Source organism: Sturnira hondurensis, unplaced genomic scaffold (assembly GCF_014824575.4).
Source record: "Sturnira hondurensis isolate 20B ecotype Veracruz unplaced genomic scaffold, ASM1482457v3 Scaffold0016663, whole genome shotgun sequence".
Classification (NCBI taxonomy): domain Eukaryota; kingdom Metazoa; phylum Chordata; class Mammalia; order Chiroptera; family Phyllostomidae; genus Sturnira; species Sturnira hondurensis.
In genome coordinates, this window is record NW_028089294.1 from 8442779 (window position 1) to 8470076 (window position 27298).

The window sequence follows — 27298 nt, forward strand, 5'->3', positions numbered from 1 at the left end:
CACTAGTAGTGTGTCACTGTGTCTTTACAAAGAATTTCCTTTCTGAAAATAGTTTTATATTCTGAAGTTTTTGAACATATTTGTTTGCCATTGCCTTTAAAGTTAAATTTGTGGCTAATAAACTTGAAATTGCTGACACCTTTAATTGATTCTTCTCTGTAACCCCCATTATAAATTGACAATATACTGCTCTCCAGGCACTGAGAGATTTGTTAAGCTTTATGCAAATTCTACTAAATGGATGATAAATTTAGTTCAAAAATTTCTGTGTAAATCTTTTGTCCCAGGTATTTACACAGGTACTGTCTTTTTGCCTCCATTCAGACTAGCATTTTTCCACACACAGTTTACAAAACATAACTTCTCAGATGTCATCTCTGTTTGTGGTTCTTCGGTTCCTGGTTGCACGTGATTTTATATCCTGACCCATGAGTGCTTGGCAGAAGCTAGAAGCAAAACAGTCCTACCCCAGGACAGGAGTTCAACCACAACAGAGTTCACCTGAACCTATCCCAACTTATTTAAAAAATAATTCTAGTTATTAGTAATAATATCTAGTTAATATCTAGCTATCATTAATAATGATATCTAGTTAACAAATGAAAAAACCAGGGCAAATGCTAAGCTGAATGGAACCGAGAAGAACAGGCACAAACGGGGCTTTCTCAGGGGTAGCTGTGACACTGCTCAGCGGTGGCTCTGTAGTCCCCGTTCCGGCAGCATTTCGGCCTCACCAGAGAGCACTGCAAACACACCAGTGTTCAGGCTCCATTCCCGGAGAGTCAGGTTTCACTGGTGTTGGGACAGGGACTGGGAACCAGCATTTTAGTCTCCAAGTGATTCTCATATGCAGCGTGGGCTGAGTGTCCACACCAGCTTAATGCACCGCTTTTAAGCCAGTTCAGCTTGGTTCTCCAGGGCTATTCCCAAAAAGGTCCTAAAGCTAGAAGTTGTGGGAACTCAGTGGCTAGGCACCCTGTGGGTGAGTCAGCGCCCTGGGCCAGGAGTGAGTGCACAACAAGTTCTCTGGGGAAAGAGAAGAGCAGAGGGTGGCCCTGTGACAAATACTGTGACCACTGCCCATGACACGGAATGATCACATGGAGTCCACATTTGATTAAGCAGCTCCTGTATTGTCATGACAAACATGAAACTTGTGGAGGGTTACAGAGTTCTCATAAGTAGTAAAATTTTTTTTAAAACCTCACAAAAGTTTTGGTTAAGCCTGTCGTAAGTGCTGTACTCTATTCTGAATAGTTACTTTGAAAACAATTGTCAAAATGTAAACCCTCAGCACCCTCAAAAGGATGTATCATTTTGGCTCACTCTACAAATGTGTGATCATCTCTCCAGCTCCAAGTTTTGAAGTATGAAAAACCCATGCTGGTGAAGAACCATAACAACACAGCATTTCTCAAGCCCTACGTGCCTTGTGGGCCTGTGTGTGCCTGTGAAGCACTGGGGTTGTCCCAGAGTCATCAGAAAAGCAGCCTTTGCCTGCTTTTCAGGCAAATTCAGTTCCGAGGAATTCAGTTCCGAGGCCGTGAGTTGAACTCTGTGCAAATGTTCTGGATGACTGTGGGGACCAATTTGTAAAGGTTGTCAAACTCGTCCACAAAGAAGGCGTGGTCCTTGGCAGGGTGAGTGGCGATGACTTCTAGCTCGTCCTGTGCAGCCCAGGCGATGCCAATTGCATAGGTGATCACGCCTGTGAGGACAAAATTTCAGGGAAGCAAATGGGCCCAAGAGAAAGTACTGCTAATGGATCCTTGCCTTTCTGTTGCTCTGCTGGCTATTGTGTTCGAATGCAACCAAATCTAAAATCAGAAATTTGCCCCAGCCCTGCCTAATATGGCTCAGTGGATTGAGCACTGGCCTGCAAACCAAAGGGTTGCTGGTTTGATTCCCAGTCAGGGCACATGTCTGGGCTGCAGACCAGGTCCCCAGTGGCGGGGGGTGGGGGAGGGCTCATGAGATGGAACCACAGATTAATGTGTGTCTTCCTTTCTTTTTCCCTCCTTTCCCCTCTCTGTAAAAATAAATAAATAAAATCTTTAAAAAAAGAAAAAACATGTGCCCCAGACCATGAACATCTGCTACATGCCAACAGTAACACGATTGTATAGTTGCTATCCCATAGGAGTTTATAATCTTTTGGGGGCACAAAACAGACAAGACCAGAATGTCATGTCAACTCCTCTCCAGGAGTTGCAGAGGGGGTATTTTGGGGCAGGTGAAACTTTTCATGCCATGCAGAGTATACCACATGCTACCCTGCTCGGCATGCATGTAGAGCCAGACAAAATTTCAGAGCCTTAAATGCATCAAAGAGTCAGTTCAAGATCTTTTTAACTAAAATGGCACTGAATCACTCTAGGCTTGCTTGAGGGTGACTTTACAAGCCATAGACTCCAAGCTCATTCCCAGTGCAGGAACATCGCATCTGCTCCATCCCCGCCACAAAGAAAGGGTCTCGAGATAAGGGAATGACCAACAGTGTTGAATGCTGCAGGGAGGTCGTGTAGAGCAGAAACAGAAGCATGCTCATCGGATTTAGACAACAGGAAAACAAGACACTGGTCACCTGGAGAGAGCAGTTTCAGGGGAGTAGATGCCAAAGAAACCAAATGAACTGCTGTGAGTTGCGGGCAGAAAAGGAATGAGACTACAGGGACAGCACAGATAACTAGTCCTTCCAGAAGTATGGCTGTAAAGAGGAGGCAGGTTGGAGCTGGAGCAGAACACAGAGTCAGAGAAGATTGTTTTCTTTTTTAGTTAGGTGAGCAAGATGCCCGTGAAAGAGGGGGCAGAGCCTGGAGACGGCCTTTCTGCCCAGGCCTCGCTCCCCGAGCTGCCCACAGTGCCACTATCTCCGTGTCACTACCTCCAGAGTCTCCTGGCTGCCCCATCTGGCTGATTAAAGAGCCATCCACACCTCATGTGGTTTTGGTCTAAGCTCTTTTCCACGTGGCTCATTAAACTGCAGTTAAGCTCTCAGCCTCTTTTCTTACTTCTCCAGTGTCTTCTCTGAATATTGTCTACATTGGCATATCCAGCTTTGGGCTTCGAAATGCTGGCAAGTGGCAGAGGACCAGCTTTGCTGCAGGATGGGTCTGGCTTAGACTGAGGAAGCCCTCATTTCTGCTCAATGAAGAAAAGGCTGCCCTGCCCCCCAATAAAGACACACAAGGAGTATTAGAAATGTAGCTGGTCAGGTCCTTGAGCCCACCCTTGTTGTAGAGAGCTGTGAACTGGCACCTAATGAGAGATGCCCACACAGCCTTGGCTTGGGTGCCCCAGAGACACGCAGTCCAATGCCTCCCTGTCAGTTTTTCCATTGGTCCTAGTTCTTTAGAGCTGCCTAGAACACGACAGCCCTCGTAGCTCCTAGGACATCTCCCTCAGTGTGCGCTTCCGACGAGGGGATGGCCAAGGCCACTCTCTGGATGAGGCCCAAGGAAGGCACATAGAGAAAACCCAGTGAGAGTGGAGCTGAGCCTGAGGGGGACAGGTGCGTGGAGAATGCAGGAGAGCCCTGGACGCGTAGTCAGGAGCTGCCCCCTCAGCTCTGCCCGCTCACTTTGGAACTTTGGGAGGGGTTGCTTCTGAGCTTTAAACTACCTTCAGTCTGCTGAGCTCAAGGGACACTGTGACTGCTGGCCCATGGACAATCCACTGTCCTGCCATTCCGAGTGTGCTCTGTAGGGGCAAGCATGGGGGGACTCTGCCCAAACCTGGTGTCTGGAAACTTGGGTTTCCAGAAGTCAGAACTGTTGGTTCGCTTTAAGGCTTGTTTATTTTTACCCCTCCTTGTTTCTGGAAAGATTAAAAGCAGCTTTAAAGAAGACTGAAAACGCTGCAGACAAACACAAGTTAAGAACAAAGAAAACGAAAGGAACCCCTGCAAGGAGCGAGCCCTGTTTACTAGTCCTTCTCTCGGGGCCTTTGCTGTTCACTGATGCCCTGGAGGCTGGACCTGCATTAGCAGGAGCTGGAGCTGGAGCTGCATTAGCGGCACCGTTATTACTGTCGCTGGAGTTTTGGCTTTCTTTGGGTTGTTTGTACTTTTAGGATATTTTATGATCCTTTTCAAAGTGGCGATTATACATAGATCCTGTGAAAGAGGCATTAAAATGGGACCGATTTTCTAAGCATTTACAGAAATAACTTAGTTCATTTTGCATGGTTTTCAACTTTCTGTGGCCCTCATACAAATTTTTATATGGAAATATCACTTGGAATATTTTGAATGGAAATTTCTTTGTGGTCTCCCCCAAACCCCCAACATCTGGTCAGCAGTTGCTTACAAAAATAGTACCTTTCTTTTAAAACATTCATTTCTTCAAAATTCTGACACAATTTGGTATCTTCAATAGCAGTTAAAGTAACGAGCCAAATTCCTTTTCGTGAGTCACACCTTCGTGTGCAGTGACTTGGGGTATAGGATGTAAAGGAGGGGGTGGTGCTCCGGTCGTCCGCAGCCTGGGGTTTGCCATGGCTCCGGGAGCTGCCTCTGTGTGCCCTGCCTTACTGCTTCTTCGTGGCGCAGAGGGGCGAGTGGTGTTTAACTGCACCTCCGTATTCTCCTTATGGTTTTGAACATTCTATTTAAAAAAAACCCTTCCTCATCCCACTGGCCCCCCAAGCCACAGAGGAATGCCCCATACCAGACTGGTTAGTGAGATCAGCTTACCCTTGTGATGGGCAGCCATGGCTGGTATTCGGATGTCATCGTAGGACCTCCCATCAGTGATGAGGATCATTAACTTCCTCTTGTTGGGCTTGGATTTCTTGAAGAGTTGTTCCAGGGCGAAGTTGATGGCGGCTCCCGTGCTGGTGCCACCACTCCAGTAGCCCACGGTCTTGATGGCATTGAGGATGTCAGGCTTGGTGCTGTACGTGTCAAACCCAAACTCAAGACGCTGCTCGTAGGTGTACTGCACGGCCCCGATGCGCGTGTCAGTCTCTGAAATCTCAAACTCTTTGCTAAGGTTGGCCACAAACTGGAGAACCGTGCGGAAGTTGCCTGTCCCCACGCTGCTGGAGCCATCAATGACAAAGCCGATGTCGGCCGAGTTGAAGCAGGTCTTGCTGCAGGCTAGCCGTTCAGTGTCACAGACCCGCTTCACCAGGGGCTGCACTGTCTTGTGGAGACTGAACCAGCTCTGCACACTGAGTGAGTAGAAGCCATTTGTTCTGCACACAGCCTGGAAGACAGAGCAGAGGGACGCCTGCCAGGTCACAGGTTCAAATACCCAGTCAGTCACAATTACCCTCGGCCACCAGGGCAGGGCCGGAAGCAGACAGGCTCTTTATTTCCATACTAGTTAGTTCTCCTAAAGCGCTTTCTCCATCTCTGTTCACCTAGTTTGTCACTTGCTGGGGCAGAAACCCCTCAAGTTATGTCTGAATTCGCCCACACCACCCCAGCCAGGTCTCTGTTTGGAGGACAGCCATCCGTTAAATCCACATGGAGGCATGAAACTCTGGTGTCAGCTTCCTGTGTCTGTCTCTGCAGATGTGTCAGCCCGTTTGTGCTGGCAACCGGCCATAAGATTGGCACTGGTGGGCACCAGTGCGTGGGAGGATTAACTCACACTTTTGATCTGATTTGGAAAACAAGACACACGGGAGAAATAGCTCAAGAAATGTCTCCAGAGCAGCCCTGCAGCTGTGAGAAGGGTCCCGTACGTGTCAGGTGTTGCAGTCCATGCCCTTGGAGAGATTCTCTCGTGACACCCCCATGCCCTCCTATCAATTGGAATTATAACCCCTCTGAAAGGAGGGAACAAGCCAAGGAGGGCCACCTGGGAAGCCACATCCCTGAGTCCCTGAGACTGGAACATAAGTCTCTCTGCCTTTAAAACCCCATCACTGTCTACCCGACAGCCCTGCCTCCAGGCAAAAAACTATTTACTTGTGCCCAAGCTTGTTCCAGAAAAAATATAACGCAGCTGCAAGTAAGCATCGAGCCACCTGGTTGTGTGCTCCTGGAAGTGACCGGGCCGATGTTCCCAAAGCGGAGCCTCCTCCTCGCCACTCCCTCTCCAAGGGTCACAGAGGAATCACAGACCCGATGTCGCCAGATGAACTCGTATAATTAGACATTTATTTTAAAACAAGAAATGACTTAAAAGTGCCCTAGGAAATGTTTTTAATTGGTTTTATAAAAACCTAAATGCAGTTCCCAGAACTTTCCATGGACTGGGTGACATTTGAGGTGAGGGTTGAGTCCGAGCTGAATTCTAGGTGATGGGTGGAGAGAGGGGTTCCCCCCACGAGTCTGAGTGAAGGCCTGACGGGAGAGGGAGGTGGTGCTGGACGCGGACAGGAGGCCAGTGGCTGCAGATGGGGACTGTGTGTGGCAGTCGCGGCAGATGACCAAGGGGAGCATTCGAAAACATGATCTCCCTGACCTGGCTCAGTACCACCCTCTGCTTGTTCATCTAATTGGTTAATTTGCAGTGTGCATGCATGCACATGCATGCTCGAGCTAGTGTATGGTGCCCATGTACATGCTTGTGTGAAGCTCGCTGGGCTGCCTGGTTGATCCCATGCACTTTGGGGGAAGCCTGGGAAAGCCTCTTTGTGAGACGCAGGGGACACTGATCCCCCAAAGGTGCTAGTGTGGCCTTAGTTCACTGCTTTGCCCGAAGGGTTTTGCTTTGAGGGGGTAATTCCAGGTTCCAGAAGTACTAGTCCCTCACCCAAGGCCCTCCTGCCTAGAAGTTGATCAGACCTCCCATTCGAAGGATCAAAAACCAGCCTTAATGGCTGTTCCAGCTTTGCAGAATGCAGGGAATCCTTACAACGGGTGGGTCTCTGGACAGGTACATACCTTGTTTGCGAAGTTGGGCTCCGTCACGTACTGTTTCTCGTTTTCCATGGCACCTTCAATGGTGATGAAGAAAATGTTGATTCCTGACTCTCTCGCAAGCCTCGAGGCCTCCTCTACCTTGTCGGTGGGCCAGCCATCCACCATTACCACGGCCACGTTGGGAGCACCACCTCTGTTTCCATTGGCTTTGGAAAAGAAGTTCTTGGTCACAAAGGAGATGGCCCGGCCTGGAAGAAATAGAAAATTTATGCTTGAAGTGATTATGCTGATTATAATGATAGGAATAGACTGCAGGGGCATAAAGAGGGTCCGTATGAACACTCTCATTCCCTCCCTTATTTGTGGCTTTGTTTACCACGTTCACTGTTTTCAGACGGACAATTCAGTGGTTTATGTACATCACAATGGTGGGCAACCGCCACCACTATCCATTTCCTTTCCTGGTTTCACTTTAAGTCTTTAATTTCTAATTGTCTCAAATTTTTAAAAAATTTCAGGGACCGGCAAGCAGGTAAGAAAGACTTTCATGGGAACAAAAAAGTCCATTCTCTGCCTAGGTGCTGGAACCCCACCCAGCCCCTAAACTGGCCCCATATTTTTTTGAGAACATGAAGTGGGGGTGTTGACCTGCATCACAGGAGCCTCTGCTTGGCCTCCTGCAGCTCGGGGTGTGCCTGGTCGTCTGGGAGCTGCAGGGTGTGGAGGCCTGTATTCCAGAGTCAGGGGTGCCTTTGTCCAGTTCCACTTCAGGGGTACAGGTGTGGCTCCTCAGGGGAGTGCTGCGCCCACCAAGAGCTGAGGCGGTTGTGTTTCCGCCCTGGTGGTTTGTCACCACTGGCTGTGTGGCCCTAAGTAGGTCCCTCCTTGTCTCTGAGCCCAGATTTCCATGACAACAAACTGCCCCAGTAGAGAGTGACTGTCCTGAGGTATAAGAAAGCCTCCAACATGCCTTTCCCAAGCACATGGTCAAGAGCCACATAGCCCTGTCAGGCATGTTGCTTGGGTGTCATCCTGCAAAGCCAGAGAGGTCGCAGGCTTGACTCCCTGTCAGGGCACAGGCCTGGGTTGCGGGTTTAGTCTGAGGTTGGGAAGCCCCTTTCCAGGCTCCTATAAGAGGCAGCCAGTCAATATTTCTCCCATCAGTGATCTCTCTTCCCTTCTCCTCTCTCTAAAAATAAATAAATAAATAACTTTAAAAAAGAACCTCAGGAAATTTTTGGAGTCAAGCAGGGTAACCAACTGTCCCAGTTTGCCAGGACTCTCCCAGTTTCCAGACTGAAAGGCCCATACGCTTCTGGGCAAACTGGGATGACCGGTCATCCTAAAGTCAGCACAGCTGCATATAGCAAGGCAGGGTCCTTAGACGAGGTTCTGTGGACCCCTAGGGTAGGCCAGTGGGGGTGTGTATCCCGAAATCCCCCGAAATTATACAGTGTTTTCTGTGTATAAGTATTATAAGGGGGACCTAAGAAAACAGAATTTGTTTGTAAAATAATTGTGTATTTATTCTTACATATTTAAACTTTAGTAGCCTTCAACATACTCTCCATTTGATGCAATATGCCTATTGAGATGGTTTTTCCACTGCTCAAAACAGTTTTTGAACTCATCAATTTTGAGGCCTTTTAGTGCTTCTGCCATTTTTTTTGTTTCGCCTCTTCCACATTGGCAAAACATTTCCCTTTGAGGGTTATTTTCATCCAGGGGAACAACGAATGTCACTCAGGGTGAGATTGGGTGAACAGGGAGGGCGGAGCATGGGCGCATGCTGTTTTTGGTCAAACTGCTGAACACTCAGCCTGGTGTGGGCAGGTGCGTTCGTGAGTCACCCATCATAAATAGGGCAAATGCTTTGAAAGAGTCTTCAAAAAATATTCACTGAAGCTGAACACAGCCTCTCACAACATCAGCTGGCGCACTGGTACAGATGGGTTCCTAGTACACTCACCTAGTGGGCAAAGCCTGTACTACAAGGGGCCTGCCTTCCGGAAGATAATTTCAGATTTTCTTGGGTCCCCTTTCATATTTGGGTAGAAGGGCCATTGTTTTCAGGTGATTCTCAAAGGGGTTCTCAATCCAAACAAAAGTTAAGAACTGCCTTCCTAAGGCTTAGGATTGATGTCATTACACACAATTCCTTTCTGGTTTTGGCCAGCATCCTGGCCCATCTGACTAGTGTGCTTTTACCTGTCAAATGAAAGGATCAACTGGTTGCTGGAGAAATGTCTTGGAGATTCCATGTGAGCTGATAGTGGAGAACACAGCTGGTAGCGGAGAACACAACCAAGGGCAAAGCTTGGTTGCTGAGAACTGCTTTCATAACTAAAGCATAATTTCCCTCAAGGCCCTTCTGGCTTACTGTTAAGTCCTTGTAGGCAGACCACAGGGAGCCATAAGAAGATCACCTTGACCTTACCCAATCTTAAATTTGGGGTCATGGTCAATGAGAGCTCAACAGACATTTCATCCGCCTTCCAGTATGTCTCAAAAACAGAAGCTCGAAATCTGAAAACTGCATTTTTTAGAGACTCCAGCCACAGCTCCAGATTTGTACTGGCTTCAAGGTCTGATGCACCTACGCGAGATTTAGAAGGTGAAACTGAGGCAGAGACTGTACTTCTGATTGTGCTGTTTCTTCTGACAAGTGTCTGTAGAGTATTTGACTTCTCTGGGGCAGTGTTAGCGGAGGTGTCTATGTCCAGCCCCTAGCTCTGTAGGTGCTGAGGTGGTTGGTGAGGTGCAGAACTTCGGTTTTGCAGGTGTGAATGGAGCAGGTGAGGCATGGTTTTGGAGCTGGCAGCTGTCTCAGAAGCTCCCTGATCATGGTGGCGGAGTTGAGAAAATGATTTCCTGCTCTTTCTTGGGAGAGGCAGGCCCTCGGAGCCCTGGGTCTGCAGGAAGCTTTTAGAAGCCATCTTCGGCAGCTGGAGTTCATTTCCCTGTGCGCATCCCATTCCAAGTAACTGTGCTTCACTCCTTCATTTCCTTGGACCTTAATGGTAAGGCCACATTCCCGGGGAAGTGGACAATCAGCCCTCCCTGAGCCCCCAAAGTGAGGCTACCATTTAGAAATCATTACGTTGGCACGGGCTCTTCAGCAGCCCGTGAGCTTGGTTGGTGTGAAGTGGTTTCCTAACACTGAGTCACCACTGGGTGAACTTAATAAAATGGAGTTTCTGGACCTGCCCGGCTGAGAACCAGAACTTAGACTCCTGGTATTCCCCCTCTCCCACGGCTCAGAATTCACAGGTGAACACAAGGAGCACGTCTCTTTTGGCACAGTCATCACTGAACAGAAAACGGATTAGAACAAGATTCCCAACTGAAGCTTTGGGCCTGAAACTGATTGTGAAGCTTAATGGTAGATAGTTGGTGCCTGATGGTCCAGTAAGGAAGCAGTCCCAATAGCAGTCCTGCTTGTCCCAAGGAACCAGGCACACTGGGACGCTCCAGCACATGTGTGATACGAATTCTTGCCCCCGAATCCATGGTAATGCTTGGGAAAAGGCACAGATAGTGTGTGAATCATTCCTTGAAGAATTATTATTAGTATTTCACCCTTTTATGTATAATGCCAGAAGACATTCGTGAAGAATGAGAACTGGGATAGCAAGATAGAATGAATCCGGGTCACATACCTACATTAGACAGCCCTCCTCTCTGGGTAATTTTCTCTATGGCTGTCTTCAGATCTCGGGAATTCGTGTGAGTTTTGAGGGTAAATTGGGTAGCAGGGTTGTCTCTGAAGAGTCAGAACAAGAAATAAAAATTAGGTGGACAGTTGTTACCTTTGGAGGAAGGCAGAAATCATCATTGATTCTTCTATATACACGTCAAACAGAAGCTGCCTCAGTAAAATGCCCCACTGTAGACAGAGGTAATGGTGAGAAGGGGGGACTGGGCTCCTCCCCAGTGTGTACAGAGGAAAGCAAGCTTTTTCAGACTTCAGAAGGGGTGGGTTCTAGTTCTGACTGTGCCATTTTTTAGCTGTGTGACCTTGAGAAGTCATTTAACTTCTCTGGGCTTCAGTTTCTTCATATAGGTAAAAACAAAGGTAATAGCAGTCATACAGCTAAAGAGCAGGACTGTTGTCAAGTGGGATTTTGCGAATGTAAGGATGTCCCCAGACTGCCCCGAACCCTCCTATCAGCTGTTAGCCACTCCCTGAGTTACCCCTGGGTTACCCCCCCTGCATTGTAACCATGGTGTCAAGCAAAAGACATCCCTTCAACTTTTCCATGTTGTAGTTCCTGTGACTGGGTGAGCGTATTCCAATCTCACCCAGAAGATCTACGTCTATTCTGTTGAAGCCTGACAGAAATGAGCTGGAGAGCAGCTGGCGTGAATTAAGTGGAGAAACAGAATGATAATCCTTGAGGGTTACCCCTGGGGAGGCTGTGGGAACAGGCTGGGGGGGCCGTGGAACAGTGGGTGGGGAAGAATTTTTATGAGCAGGTGGAAGGCATGCAGGGTGGGAGGGGGCTGCTGCCAGGTGTGTGTGTGTCCACACCCAGGGTGAAGTGCAGATGTGCAGTAAACCCCATCCTGTGAAGCACCAATGCTCAGCCATGGGCAGGGGTTCGTGGGAGTGTGATTTCTACAGTCACACGGGGACCCTGTATTCCAGAAGAGCCTGCACTTGGTTCATTGCTTTGGTACTGCTGTCTTGAAATTCTTAATTTTTGAATAGAGTCCCTGCAAATTATGTGGCTGATCCTGGCTGCAGGTTGCTAAGTCCTCAAGGAAAGGGTAAAGGAAACTTTTAAAAGCAGCCTTTTAAACACCAGCAGGGGATCCAGGAAGAAGCAGCTTTAGGCAGCTTCAGATTGGACGTCGAAGGTGCCTACAGTGGAGCCTGCGAGTCTGTCAGAGGACCTGGTAGAGTGGTCCAATCCTGAGGACCTGGGAGGAGACATTCTCTGCCTACCTCCCTCCTTCCCTTGCTCTGTCCCTATTTGCTGACCTTCCTAGCTATCTCAAGGTCACCTATGTCAGAGGATAATTCTAAAGATGCCTCTTGGTCTTCCATTGTATTAATAAATACAGGAAGCCAGACTGGTTCTTAGACAAAACCAAAGCAGCCACCTTCAGGGAAGACAAAGGAAGGTTGAAAACAAGCTCGATCGAAGTGGATGTTGGGCAAAATCCAACAAGGTAAAATGCTAGCACATGAAAACCAAGTTCTAGTTTAAGGTTAAAAACAACAACAAAGAAAATTATAAAATGGAGAAATGTGGGCATCTAACTGACTTGAATTCACCATCAACCTACAGTGTGAAGCCTTGTGAACTGTGGCTGCTGTAATTCAGCCCACATGCAGGTCATAGGGAGGAGGAATCACAGTGATGTCCCTTTGTCACTTTCCCTCTGGGCACCAGGGCTTGCAGGTTTTCATCCCTGCAGATCAATTTCAGTAAAAGCTTTACGTACCTCCCAGGCTTTGAGGATCAAAACATGGACTCCATCTTTGCCTACTCATGGAACCCATCAGTACCTGTCAGTCAAGTCCTGTAAATTCCTCTATATCCCATCACTAACTTTTATTCCCTCCTCTGTATTTCTATGGTAACCCTCTGAGTTCAGGTTCGTGTACTTCTTCCTGGTTCTATAAGAGCCTCTGTGTTGATCTCTGCAATGCGAGTTGTGTGCATATCTACTAGAGAACCCATCACCACATTCAGCTCTGACCATATAATTCCTCTGCTTGAAAATCATCAGAGGCTCCTATTGTTAAACTTCATTATTTCAGCTTTCAAACTCACCCATAATTTAATTCCTACCTATGATGTTTATTCTGTTCTGTTTCTCACTATCTACATTCTACTCAAATGAGCTACTCACTATTTCACTGATTTTCTTGCTTTGTGCTTTTGTTCATCAGTTCCTTAGTCTGGAAAACCCAATTGCCCACCCTCTAAGCTTCAGCTACCTGTTGCCCTGACCCCCCAGCCCCAGGGGACAACCCCTGTGCCTGACTCAGCTTTCTCTAGCCCTCAGCAGGGTGCACAGTATGTGGCACCTGCAGATACACTTCAAAGTTTGGGAGAAACAAATACTTTTCTTCTTCCATCCATCTCTATCTCCAAAAGCTTGTGTTCCCCAGGGTGCTGTCTCCATCATGCATGCCTCTGTAATTAATCTGTTCCCTGGGAGATCCGTCAACTTCAGCGACCATTCACCTGCCAGCAGCTGTCCCATGCACATTGGTCTGTCCTTTCTCTCGAACCCCAAATGTACATCAATGACTTCCATACGTTACCATCTGGAATGCACCCTGTGGCACCTGGGGGTGGTCCACCAGTGCCCCAGGTTTGATATTTCCAAAACTGAAGTCATTCACCTCCCAGACATGCTTCACCCAACCACCCTTGTCCCCTTCTGGATTCCCTCTTCTGACCCGTTAAGTCACCCGAGCCTTCTTGACATTTGCTGACATCTTCAGTAAGGGCTAGGTCCTGTCATATGGGCCTTTTGAATATCTCTTGTATCTTTCCTCTCCTTTCTGTTCTCAAGTTTGGACTTGCATCTTAACTCTTTCCTGAGCTGTGGTTATAGCATCCTACCTGGTATACCTCTACCCCGAGCGGCTTCTGCATAGGGTGCTTTATCCGGCAGAGCTGAGCAGAGGCAGATTAACCAGAATGATACCGATACCTCTTCTAAAGGGCCCAACTTTGTATTTGTAACTTTATGTTTTCTTAAAGAAACCCCCAAATTGCCTAAGTTTTGGAGTCCATAAAGCCTGGATCTTTCCTTAGTGGCAAAAAATATGAACTTTTTCAGAGCCCAAAAGAAAAATTTGAAAAAAAATAATATTGGCTACAAAATAAGAAAATGCAAAATTGATATTTACCATAAGATATATATATATATATATATAAAATTGTCTACCAAATAACACTATACTTCATTAGTTGTAAAAACTTTAACTCATAAAACTTTAATTACATTTGAAAATTATTTGTTGGCTAGATTTCCTTACTTTGTAGGATTTCCCAGGTACGTCTGTTGATGGTGAAGAAGTCATAGCTAATTGTAAATTAAGTGTTGCTCATAAATAAATAATTTAAAAAGCAAAAAAATAATCTAAAAAACAAGTTCTTTCAGAAAAAAGGTATTTAAATGTTGAACCCATCAACCTTGTCACAGTCATGGTGTCCCCCCCAGGACCCTGTGTGGGCGCTGCCTTAATGTTGATCACTTTGTAAAGCAATCGTTGATGGCCTGTCTCTTTGCTATACTATGTAAATGATGGGGTCTCTGTTATGTGTGATAGTTATGTTCTATAAAGTCACTGTCAACATCAAATTAGCAAATCCTGAGCCATTGCTCCTAGGAGAAATACAGGGTTAGGTTCCTGTGGGCCTCTGGTTACAACATTTGCATCAGTAGATCAATGCATAAACTTGATTTATATATATTTCTGTCTGAAGAAACCTAATTTAATATGTGTTACTTACAAATAATTAATGACATGTAATACTTCTGTATAATAAAACACTAGCTGAAATGTGTTTAACATTTTCCTGATGCTGGGTAATGCTAACATAAGTATGTTTGGCTTTCAGCCTCACAATACTATCCACTATGTTTTCTTTCATTTTAATCAGCTATCATTTCATGAAATTATGAGTTCAGCCACTTTTTCATAACCTCAACGTTTACTATAGGTGTTACTTTAGCACTTTCCAGAGCAGACTCACACACAGATCAATGAATTTCCTCCTTTTCTAAGTGTATCGAATCATTGATTTTTTAACTTTGAACTCATGACCAACAGCCCTCTAACTCATGTTTAGAGGAGACTTCTCTGACACTCGTGTTTTCTCCATAAGCATGTCACAACCTTCTCCTAGTGCGAACCCTAGCCTGCATTTCAGCACTACTCTTAAGGGGCCATTTTATTTGCTTAGTTTTTAAAATTGAGATATAATTGATACATAGCATTGCATTAGTTTTAACATATCATAACATAATGATTTGATACATGCATATATTGTGAAATGATTACCAGAATAAGTTTAGCTAACATCCATCCCTACAGTTATAATTTTTTTTCTTGTCATGAAAACTTTTAAGCTCTCTTAGCAACCTGTAAGTATATATTACAGTATTGTTAACTGTAGTCACCATGCTCCACATTACCTCCCTGGGATGGATTTATTTTGTAACTGGAAGTTTCTACCTTTGACCACCTTCACCCGTGTCATGGGGGACCATTTTGAATAGTGAAATCACCAACAGAAAAGTGTAAAAGGGCAATGAAAAGTGACATTAAGCAGACCGTGAAAAGAATTCTTGGTTACAGGACGAGAGCTGCAAGGAGAGTGCAGAGCATCGCCTGTTCGACCTCCGGGAATGTTTGTGTTGAGGGACTCAAAATTTCCCTCCTGTGTGCATGTCTAGAAATGCCTGAAAGTGCCACAGGGAGTTGGTTTAGGAGTTACAAATAAATTTTAGGGAGTAGGTGTTTTTGCAAATATGGAATCTGTAAATTATGAAGATCAGCAGTAACCTCCTTGAGAGCAGGCACTGTGTCTTAGTATTTCCTATCCCTAGTACTGATGGTACAGGGGTAACAGATATAATTGTGGAGTAACTAAGTGAAGAAAGAAAGCTCAGATGTCCTCTCCTCTCTTGGAACATCGCCGGTGGAGTTGGACACTCTGTCTCTGAGCTCCACACAGATCACGCTCTCGCTCTATGACATCACTGAGGTAGATGAATCCATCTTCAGAGGCAGACACATGAGCTATTCATAGACCCAATGAATAGATGCTTTTAATTTCATTTAATGTTATTTCTTTTAAAAATATTGCCTCCCATCCTCGATGGTGAAATCCTGAAGAACAGAACCTCTATCACATTTATTTATTTACTTTTAATGGATTGAAAGTTTGGATGAGAGGGCCTCTGAAACTCTTTCCAATTGCTAAAATTATGATTAGGGGCAGAAACCACAGGTCATCCACCAAGGGACTTATAGGCAGATGGGATCAAACCACTTAGATTAATTTTACCTCATTATCCCCTGCAAATGGCGTGGTGCTTGGTGCATGGGAAACACTCAATAAATCTTTATTAAGTTGTAATGAAATCATAGGAATGAATGATAAGTCTTTTACCTGCAGCCTGTGGCAGCTCTCGGTCCCAGCACATGGTGTATGTGCCCCTTTTTCAGGGCATATGGGCTGCTGGCCTTACAGCCTGGCCTGGCTACTCTTCAGAGGTGTAGACTTTGAAATGTTCAAAGAAGGGCACCACTGCGTTTTCATGTAAATAACCTTTTAATTTATCAGTTTATTACAAGGTCTCATTAAAGGAAAACACTTTTTTTTCTTAGTACCATCAAAGCTTTCCTTTGAAAATAAGAAAAAACAAAGAAGTTTATAGCTCAAAGAGAAAATAGAAAGTTGTTTTTAATGTTTGGAAGAAGAGTTAGGACTAATGAAGAGACATTCAGGAGATCTAGAATTTGGCTGTGCATGTAAAGGGATTATTTGTGCAATAGAAAACGTTCAAGAAGAAAGAACACCTGTAGGAAATGGGTGATTTCTCAGGATGCTTAGGGGCCTGAGGGTAGAGAATTGGGGCTGATATCAGTGTGTTTCAGACCTCCCTGATGAGCAAACTGGCGTGGGGCATAAATTAAACGACACAGATCACTAGGCCTCCTTCTGGGAGAAACTCAGTTCAGTAGGTCTGGACGGGGTTCTGGGAAGTTTTTAATACACAAAGGATCCAGCTGAAAATGGCCCTCAGGAAGGTTCTGGAAGCCCTGGATCCCAGAGGCCCTCTGCAGCCCCTTTTCTTTTTTTTTTAAGATTTTATTTATTTATCTTTAGAGGGGAAGAGAAGGAGAGAGGGAGAGAAATATCAATGTATGGTTGCCTCTCGTGGGTCCCCTGCTGGGAACTGGCCTGCAACCCAGGCATGTGCCCGGACTGGGAATCAAACTATGATCCTCTGGTTCACAGGCCTGTGCTCAATCCACTGAGCTACACCAGCCAGGGTTGCAGCCCCTTTTCAGGCCGAAGGCTCCCATTTGGTTCAAGTTCCAGAGTCTGCTGGTTTGCCCCACAGCACTCTCAGCTCTGCGACATGAGCTTCTTGAGTGAATTTTGTGCCAGTAGAGACATCTTAACTAATCCTATTCCCTATGGCAAGAAACTTTCAAAATTGTTTCCTTCAAGAAGATGTCAACTTAAGGGCACAATAAAATAACCTAAATATTTAATTAATTCTTTTAACTTTCTTAATGGCTAAAATGTGGTGATGGGTGGACTTTTTGCTGAGATGAACTGTGCCTATGACATCAGAAGATGACCTAGGGCTGGACATGCCGGCAGCTGCAGGTCGGTGGCAGACTCAGCCCTTGAGGACAGTACCTGGCTGAGATGAAACTTATTCAGCCCCATACTCTTAGAGGGCTGAGCAGTACGGCCAGCCCAGTGCCCCTTGTGAAAAGACACTGGCCCTTTCTCACATTTCCTAGGATCAGAGATGGAGAGCAGGGACTTACAATGGAATTTAGTTTTTAAAAAAAATAATTAGTAACAACAATTCCATCATCCACCAAAAGTTAAAAAATGAACCTGCATGCCTCTTCCTGCCCGAGGAAAGGTGGACGTGCAACCTGCTGACCCTGGAGGAAACGCAGGCGCGCCGGTCTGGCCTGTAGCCACGTCACGGCTCGGTCAGTGTTGGGACAGGACGGTCTTGGCATCAGAGCTTCCTGAACTCATCCGATCCTCACTCACCTGGGGGATCTTGTTAAAATGTAGGCTCTGATTCTGTTGCTCTGAGTGAGGGCTGAGATCCTGCCTTTTTTTTTTTAATCTTTATTTATTTATCATTAGAGGGGAAGGGAAGGAGAGAGGGAGAGAAATATCAATGTGTGGTTGCCTCTTATATGTCCCCTGCTGGGAACTGGCCTGCAACCCAGGCGTGTGCCCTGACTGGGAATCGAACCCCGATCGTGTGGTTCGCAGGCCTGTGTTCAATCCACTGAGCTACACCAGCCAGGGCGAGCCTGCCTTTCTAACAGCCTCCCTGGCGGTACTTGAAGTAGCAGTGTCTCAGAGGATGCTGTAAGAATCAAGAACATTAGCAGTAGAGCATGACAAGAGGAAGGGAGGAGAATGAGTAAGAAGCGTACAACAGGGAAGAGGAGGGCTGAGAAAAGGGAGGGGATGGAGCTCGTGGGGCCTTCTAGATTGGTGACCTGAGGGAGGTGCGGGGGCCCAGGATTCACTGGAGGACAGCACAGGCCTGAGACTGTATTTGTGCCTTCACTTTCTTCTTGCACACTGGAATCCCTTGGGGAGAGCTAAAAATTAATGATGCCACACTCAGGAACTCCGATTTAATTGATCTGAGGTTTGGTGTGGCTATTAGAAGTTTTCAAAAGCTCCCCAAGTGGTTCTAATGTGCATTGGGGTGACCATCTACTTCTCTGCGGATCTAGAGATCTAGGGAGAGTGGTGTCCAGGGGCTTGGGATAGGCGCTGTGGGAGCCCAGGGGGAGCCATTGAGGAAAAATGGAGGAAGTCAAGTGCAGTCCTGTCATTGGTACCTCTGGGAAGGCTGCATGGTAGGGAATAGGAAGAGGGTGAGATTTTTGCATAAACTGTATTCACAGCTCATTCAGCCTTGAGACTGTGTCCCTGCGGAGTGTGGCTCAGAGAGGAGAGAAGTGGCACGGTGAGGTCTTTGCACGTGCCATTAGGCCCTGAGAGCCTTCCAGGCAGAAGACCGGCACCTGCTCTGGGATCCTGTTAGTTGCTGTGAAGGAGAAGGAGGCTGACGGGGCAAAAGTAGCCCTGCAGGAGTTGAGTTATGAGGACTGTGTTCCAAGTGGGTGCTGCCACTCTGTACCTAGGAAGCTGAGCAGTCCCTTCCCCTCTCAAGAGTTGGTGATTCAACCTTTGGCTAGAGATTGTAATTACAGGTTAAAATACTGGCTTCTGGGTATCTGCCAGATTCTGGTTTAATATGATAGGTTTGGATGAGGGCCAGGCCTCAACACTTTTATAAGCTCCCTGGGAAGTACCAACGTGCAGTCAGGGTGGGCAGCGCCTCCCTGCTCTGTGGTCCTGGGGTCCTGACCCCTCCTCTCCTGCTGCTGGGTGTTTTGCCCAGGCTCTTGCACCCTGCTCTGGAGCAGGCTTAAGACAATGTGGCAGAATGGTCCTCCCTCCAGGTGCACTTGCTTTCTATTGTAAACTCAGTGGCTTGAACAACATACTTATTAGTTCCAGAGGTCAGAGGTCCACCCTGGACGTCCCTGGGCTAAAACAAAGGCGTCCGGGCTGTGTTCCTTTGTGAAGACTCTGGGGAGAAGCATTTCCTTGTCTTTTGCAGCTTCTACCTGCTGCCTGCATCTCTTGCTCATGCCCCTCCCCCCATCTTCAAAGCCTGCAGTCCCATCTCTGATCATTCTCCCACCGGCACATCCTCTCTGACTGACGATAACTGGGAAAGGCGCTCTGTTTTTAAGAAGTTGCGTAATTAGATTGAGACACCCAGAGAATCCAGGATCATCTCCCCCCATCTCAGAATCTTAACTTGAACCACACCTTCAAAGTCCCTTTTGCCAAGTGAGGTGGCAAGCACCGTCACAAGTTCTGGGGATTTGGATGTGGCCATCTGGGGACAGGGAGGTTGTTACTCTGCCCCCCACTCCAGACCTGACATTTCATTTCTTTCCCCCACTCTGGTTGTCCCGCAGTTGGTGGCTCAGCTGATCCACGACAGCCTCTGGGCATCCTTCCTGCTTTGAGGGCAAGAAAGGAGGCTCAGGTCAGTGAGTGAGGGTGTTCAGTCTGGGACTGAGAGGAGGAAAAAGGAGATGCAGCCCAACTCAGGGCCACTCCCTGAAACACAAGGGAAACTGTCAGAATCACGAGCAAAAAAAAGAGAAGAAAATCTACTTCATTTTTAAATGAAGAAACAGCAACATTTTGCTTTGTTCTAAACTGTTGTCTAATGTTGATATCCCAGGGTCGATGACAAAATTCCAAAGAACATATGCATTTATGCTGACCTGGGGACTAACATGAGGTCACATTGGGGGTCTGGGGGCACTGACCCTGTGGATTGACCCTGTGGATTGGGGCTGCGGCTGCAGCGCAGGCTGCTGGGCCTTGCTCAGTCAGTGTTCACTCTAGTTCTCCTAAGAGCTACTTGCTCTGCCTGCTCTTTCATTTAGCCTCTTAGTGTTCCTGTTGGCATCAAGTGCGGACGAGAGCTGTTGGCTGTGTGATTCTAAAGCAGATTGTGTGGGCAAAACCAGGGCTCCATCCTTGGCCTTTTGTTCAAGTGCAGTGTTGTGGTCCTCAGTTTGGTGGAAAGCTTCCATGATCAGGAGCTTTCTGGGCAGGTGAAAAAAATCTCCGCTTTGGAGCCCATTTCGTTTGACATTTTAGGGATTAACCCAAGATTTAATATCTGCCGTCTCCCCGGCGGTCACGCACTTAACTGTGTGTGCTTGGGAAAGTGCCCCAGCCTCTCTGAGTCGGCTCCAAACACAGCAGGTGTTTGAAAACCTCTCACGCAGGAGGCAGGTGCTGACTGTGGTTGTTGAGAGGTTTTCGTAACTGGGGGTTACAAGCCTCTGCACGTGCAGAGGGGGAGCACGTGGCAGAGGAAGCATGCTAGTGTCATGTGGTGGAGGCTCGGCCCCGGCCTGGGCCGGAGGTAGAATGCGGTCAGCACCAGGGGAAGTTAAGAAGGAGCAGAAACCAAGAGCCTGGACGACGTGGGTCTGCTGAGAGGAGGACTGAGTGGAGCAGGAGAGAGACAGAGAGGCAAGGAAAAAAGGAGGGAGGGAATGACCAATGCCCTTTCCGTCCTGTGACATCAGTCTCCCTTCCCCTAGGCTACCAGGACTGGTTTTCTGTTTCTTGCGCCCAAATGACTGGTGTGTAGGCTGCTTAGGGATGAGAATGTGGAATGAATATTGTGTTTGGTAAATCAGGCCATATTTATCCTTCTTGTATTTTTATTTCTTACTTGCCTTTCTTTCCCCTTTAGTAGTTAGTGTATTTTCAATTCTAAATTTAAAAGTCTAAATTTAGACATGAACATTTAAATCCTGACTTGGCTTTCCTCAGGAAAAGCAAGGGAAAGGAACCTTCCTGGGGAACCTTGAGGACCAGCGGCCTCAGGAGTGTGGTGCAGGCGAGAAGCCTGAGAGGAGGGGAAATGCCAGGTACTGAGGCTTCCCTCCTTGACGGGCTCTTGCCCAACCTGCCTCTTGTTGCAGTACTTGTTCTTGAGGGGTGGCCTTTTAGAGCCTCATTTGCTCACTGTAACAGGAGGAGGTGGCACCAGGAGCTTTCTAAGTCCCCAGTGTGCAGGCGTCCTAGAGAGGGCGTTGGAATCCAGTGAGAACCCCCAATGCAATGGGAGGACGCAGGTTCCTGGTGTGCCAGGCACTGGCGCTTCCTGCTTTTCCTTTTCCAGAAACACAGACCCAATTTTTCGCATCTGCCTCTGTCTCCTTCTCCTTTCCTGCCCCACTGCCTTCCTCTCTGTGCACCGAGACCATTTGGTAAAGAAAGGATTGGAGGGGAAATCCCCAGGCAAGCAAACCAGACAGCGGCAATCAACAGCAATTTTTGCTGGGTGCATGGATTTACCCTTTGGCCTCATCACACACTTCTAATGACGCACGCCAAACTGTGTTGCTCCCCACGTCCCACTGGTGGGTGTATAACCTCAGTGCATGCCATCATTCCATCATTGATCGTCCCACCTAATGGGAACCCAAGGCTGGAGGGCAGCGGCGGCTCATCCAGTCTGCCAGCCCAATATATTCATTTATTGGACATCTTCTGAGTACAAAACCAGCCCCTAAGTTATAGGATGCCAGGGCTGGCAGGGACCTGACAAATCGTCTGCTCTGCCCCGGAACTTTACAGATGGCAGCACTTACATGGAGAGGTTAAGTGACTTGCTTAAGGTCACACAGCAGGACTCAGGCCAGATTTCAAGACAGCCTGTCACCAGTGCATTGTGCTTCCCTTTCCACCCTGTGGCTGAGGAAGGGTGAAGATGATCGATTAGTTTTTGTGAGCACAAGAGGGAGTGAAAACAGACACATTTTCCTTCCGTGCTCCAAATTAATAAGGCCCTTGGGTAGGGAAAAAAGAAAAAAAAAAGACAAATAGCAAAGGCATTTTTAGAAGGAGGAATTGGAAAGCACGGAGATGTAAACTCTCAGCTGCAAATGGTGATCACATTAGGAAAATGTGGGGAGAAGGTTTTGTGGGTTTTTAAATTTTTTTGAGGGGAAAGTCGAACTGTTTTTCCTTCTCTGCTATATTTGTTCTTTCATCCACGTTCCTTTCTCATCAGCACGCAACACAGTTCTGTCATTTTTCTTTTCCTTGACATATTTACCACCTTATTTTCATATTGTGCTGTAAGCTTTGGGATATACAGCTTCGAAAGCAGCTGTTTTTAACTCGAGATGACACAGCTTTGAACCCCAATAAAATTGACTGGGGACGTTTGGCGCTGAAACACTTCCATTTCCTCCCTGGAGAAGCTTGCTGTTTGCTCTCTATCTTTGAAAAGTGACACAGGAATGAAATAGGTTGACATTTTGAAAACAAGAAAACAATGACCAAAAAAACCCCCACTTATTTTCCTGTTTCAAGTTATATAAAATCCTCAGAACAGAGCATTTGACATTGAGAGTTGGCATTTGCAGCAACTGGTTATTTTTCATATATTTGATGCTAACTGCAGTTAACTCATCGACTAATTTTTATTCACAGGAATAGAAGATGGTATGAAATATGTTATTGGAATTTAATTCTAAAAATACTTGTGATAGTTATTATGCAAATGAGGCATTTTTGCTTATTTCTTTTGGCAACTCAGAAGTAAGGATTCTGGTGTCTTTGATATGACGATCTCAGCCCCAGTGCTGCTCTGGGAAGTCCTCAGGACAGGTCTGAGGGCCTTGAGACCCCTGGATGTTGTCAGGTAGGAATGTTGCTGTTTCTAGGAGGAGCAAATCAGCTGTTTTATAGCTTCTGAGCACCAAGGTCTAGGTTAGTTTCCAGTTCAAGGTGGAAGCTGCAGATCTATGGGGAGGGAGTGGTCATGTTGTGTCCCATAATCCTTTGAGGAAAGTGAGATAATTATCCTGCCTTGAGGGTCTGTTGGTTAAAAGTTGACCTATTATTTGCAATTCGTGTTTGCCTGGCCTTTTCATTGTTTGCTTGTTATCTGTCAATATCTGTATATCTCTTTTAGGGAGAAACTTATTTATACCAGAAATAAGATTGACTTGTTATCCCAAATAAAAGAAAAGGTCGAGGTAAGGTGTCACTCAATGAACCCTCAATTTCTATTCTAACTAAAATAATAAACAGACTGGGGACAGACACCTGGTGCTCAGCTGAGTGAGTGATGGGGGCTACTCCTCTTCCCACCCAGTCTCCACATTGCCTGGAGAGCTTGCCCATCACCAGTGCAATGATTTAAGGTTATCTGGAGAAACAGAGCTCACCCTAAAGCACCATGTTGTCTAGGCATCTTACTTACCTGTGAGAGCAGAGGGTGTAGCCCCTCAAACAAATGCTCTAATAATCAGGGTTCAAAGGCATCCACCTTGATCTACAGGTGAGGAAACTGATGATGAGAGAGATGAAGGCCTAGCCCAAGGCACACAGCTGAGCTCAGACTCGAACCCAGAGTTCCTAACACCCACATAAACCCTACACCAATCACAAGCACGACTACCATTTACTTACGAGTGTTTATTAATCTGTCCCTTCTGGAAGTCTCAGATCTCTCAGATGGCATTTGGACTGCTTTGGTTTCTTTCATTTACATTAGTATTATGGAAGCGCATGAATCTGTGCTCTAGGATGTGTTGCTATTACTTGTGGCACAAAATGAAGCATGTGACTTGACTTGGTTGCAGAATTCAGAGTAGCACTTACCCATACTGAACAACACCCATCAGGGGACCGGCCGGGCCAATGTCAAGAGCCTGGGCGATGTCAGCCAGGAACTGCTTCTGGATTCGGAATCGGCGTTTGCCAATGCTCGCGCTCCCATCAATTAAAAACGACAAGTCAACTTTGCAGTCTGAGGAAGGAAAAGAGGCCCTGTTATCCTGATTTTTCTCTTGCTGCATTTACCTGAGTATTCTCTCACTCCCCTCTTTCTCCAACAGAGCCCTCTGAGATTCAATGAAAAGAAAGTAAAAGAAGTAGCAAGATGCAGAGTATGTTTATTCATTTACATGCATAACAGATTTTCACTGGGCACCAAGGTCCTAGATAGGTGAGCTAGTACTTACTACAGTAACTGCTTTACAATTCTCTGTATCAGCCATCATTCGAGACTCCGGAAGCAGGGACCTCCCAGTCGAGTTTGGGAAGACCCTCGGTAAGTTTCCTGGGCTCAGACCATATAAGTTGCAGACCCCCAGACACGGGAATCCACTAGGACTGATTCTCAGGAGTTTGTAGTCTTTCCCACTTATTTTGACTTTTTAGAATTATGCATTGGGTCTTTATAAAGGTGTGAAGAATTCTGCAAAGGCAGTGCTGAGGGGCAGGAATTACAGGATGAGAAATTGTTACCAATCTCCTTCACTTCTCTGGTCAAGGCAACCATAGAAATTGCCCACATGTATCTACAGGTGTCAGTTCTTGTTTGTAGCCATGGCAGATTTTTCTCCTTTCTTTTAGGAGAAAATGACTAGGAAAGTTATAGTCAGTACTTATGGACCTCTGTGAATATATGAAGGTTAGGATGGAGGAGAGGGGGATGGTGGGGCTGCCAGCTATTTCAACCTTTTGAATGCTTGTAGGAGATTGTGGACAGCCACCTACGACTGGTAGAAGTTAGTGCTTCTTTGCTCTTGGCTGAAGTGATGTCATCTCAGGACAATGAAACTGATTATTCAGTCCTCATCAAAAGTTCTTATTGGGAGGTATCTAGCCCTATGATTAATAAGAAATGAGAAATGAATTATTTAACCACTAAAATTGGGGAGACAAAATATTTCAAAACCAAGTTTGATGGAGAAGAAAAAGAGAGAGAGACAGTAAAGTTAGGAACTTCCGGGCTGGAGTATTGTGGGTGCGTGGGTGCGTGGGTGGTGCCGCACCCAGATGAGCCCCGGTCTCTTTAAGGGGCTGCACGGTCGCCCCCGAGGCTGCTCTGGGCATCTGGTCCTTCCAGTTCATGTTGCGTTGGTTCCGTGTGACCGGAGGAGAAGCCCTGTAGGCAGTGAGTTTTTTCTTTTTCTTTTATTCTTGTTTATTCCGTTACAGGTGTCCCATTTTCTCCTTCTCTGCCGTCCTCCGCCCCACCCATCCCTGCTCGGATGGCCCATCTTTATTTTTTTTTAATGAAAGTGAGAAACGGACATGAATTTACACAGTTTTAAGCAAAATTGATGAGAAATCTTTAGTAAAGGGTACTATTACAGAATTGGCAGATTAGGGGAAGAGTTACATGTGAGAATGTGCTTTATTTTTTTTGCAGTGGTTCATGGCAATTTAAACGAGAGAAGTGGGCTGTGACGGGGACCTCTGTGGGCTGGTTCCCCTCCATCTGGAGTTGGTGGCTCGGCTCATCAGCAGCTCTTGCGAGCTTCTACTTCCTTGCTGCACGGACAGTGCCTGCTGACTCTTCCTGTTCAGCTGGCTTCCCCTGTCCTTGCTGCCCCCAAGCTGCCTATGCCTAACCATGATCCTTCAGATGAGGATTGGAAGAAACAAGTCAGGAAATAGAGTTTAAAAATGCCACTAAAACCTGGGATAAAAGGCAAAAGTCAAGCAGAACTGTTTATGGCTTGTAGGGTGTACCCCAAACAGCTTGCTCCTTCTTTCCCAGGTCTGGGCTTGCGATGTAAATTGCTGCCGGTAGGTGGCAGTGGTGTTCTTTAGGGCTTGCTGCCCACTGGTCCTCTAGGGTTTGCTGGAAATGTGACTCCCAGGCTCCACCCAGGTTATAGAGTTGGACCTGCATCTTAACAAGATCTCCAGGTGATTCGAGTGCACTCTAAAGTTGGAGAAGCACTCCTGCAGAGGGTTTGCCTTCCAGATGTCAGCTGAGTAGTTCAATATGCCTTTTAAAATGAACACTGTGTTTTTGAATAACTATTCATTAGAGTAAGGGCCAAAGGGAATTTTCTTTTTAAATGAATGAAATGGAATACATGGGTTTTTTAGCCTATGTTTTGGTTCCTCATTGACCATTTTTCTCCTTATTTCTTACATCTTGGACTGTATTCAGGATGGACATGTTCCTTTTGTAACCAGGTTTTAAAAAAGCAAGGTGTTTTTCTATTTGCTTAGTTCTCTTCACTCACTGGCCTGATGGCTGATATTGGGGTCACCTTTGCTCCCCCTTTTTCAGAATGTTCTGATGACAATGGTTCCATCTCAGAGCATGTACTCCCTGAGACCTAGTGGCTTTCTCGTATTGAGATGATGTCAATGCCAAAGGGTAGATTGGGTTATGAAATGTTTAGTGTCAGTGACTTGTTATGGTAGGCATTGAAGGACTAGGAGGAAAAGGTAAGATATATTGTCTACAGGAATCAGTCTACCAATTTTCTTAATTGCTTTGGTTTTCTCCAACAAAGTACAATTCATAGATTAATGCTTTGGCCATATAAATACATCAGGCCATTGTTTCTTAACCCTTGATAAATATCAGTCACTTATGCATCAACAAACAAAGACGTCTGTGAATCACTCTGGGCTGTGCTTCTTAAGGGTCAGTGAGCAAAGGAACTACTTGATTCATCAAGTCTGGAGCGGAGCCCGGTAATCTGCATTGCTAACGAGCTCCCAAGTGATGGCGATACTTCTGGTCCCCAGATCACACTTTGAATAATAGCAAGATCTAGATAGAGTCAGATTCAGTAGGTATGAGGCAGCAATTGGGCATCTTTAATTTTTAAAAATGTCTTCAGGTGATTCTCATATGCAGAGAGGTTGTCATAGCCCAGTGGTGGCTGAAGGGTAGTGAATTCCTGGGGGAATTTGCAGATGCTCTTTTTGGCTTGCACACCCAACTCCCTCCTGGTTTTTCTCTTTTTCTTTGGTCCCTCCTTTCTTGTGTCCTCAGGTAGCTTCGCTTCCACCTATTTAGCATTAAAGTTCTTCAGGTTTAAGTCCTCTGTTTCTTCCTCCCACCTCTCCAGGTCCCATTTCCTGTTCTCATAGCCTTGGCTTTGAACCACAGCTCATCTTCCAATTCTAAATTTCTGGCTGGGCTGGTCCTTCTAACGTCACGGCTGGGTAGTCAACTCTACTAACCTGAAAGTCTGGCGGATGATGACGTACGTGATCTCCTCGCCCCACCCGCTCTGTTCGCAGTAGTTCTCATGGCAGCGCTCTCTACCGCGGTCGCTCAGCTCATCGTTAACCGCTCCCTCTCTTTCACCACCTCCTCCTCTAACCCTCTAGATTCTGC

The 27298-nt window shown here is 46.4% G+C and overlaps 1 protein-coding gene across 3 annotated transcripts in view; it reads right to left on the bottom strand.

The window, feature by feature from the left end:
- Positions 1-268: 268 nt before the first annotated feature.
- The window catches only part of VIT (vitrin), a 95855-nt gene continuing 68825 nt past the window's right edge, over positions 269-27298 (bottom strand). For all 3 annotated transcript variants that reach the window (XM_037066685.1, XM_037066684.1, XM_037066683.1), the window contains 5 exons: positions 23800-23947; positions 10477-10580; positions 6839-7065; positions 4694-5207; positions 269-1708 (listed from right to left, as the gene is read on the bottom strand). In XM_037066685.1, the coding sequence (XP_036922580.1) occupies positions 1530-1708; positions 4694-5207; positions 6839-7065; positions 10477-10580; positions 23800-23947 (1172 nt within the window). In that variant the 3' untranslated portion in view covers positions 269-1529. The remainder of the gene's footprint in view (positions 1709-4693; positions 5208-6838; positions 7066-10476; positions 10581-23799; positions 23948-27298) is intronic.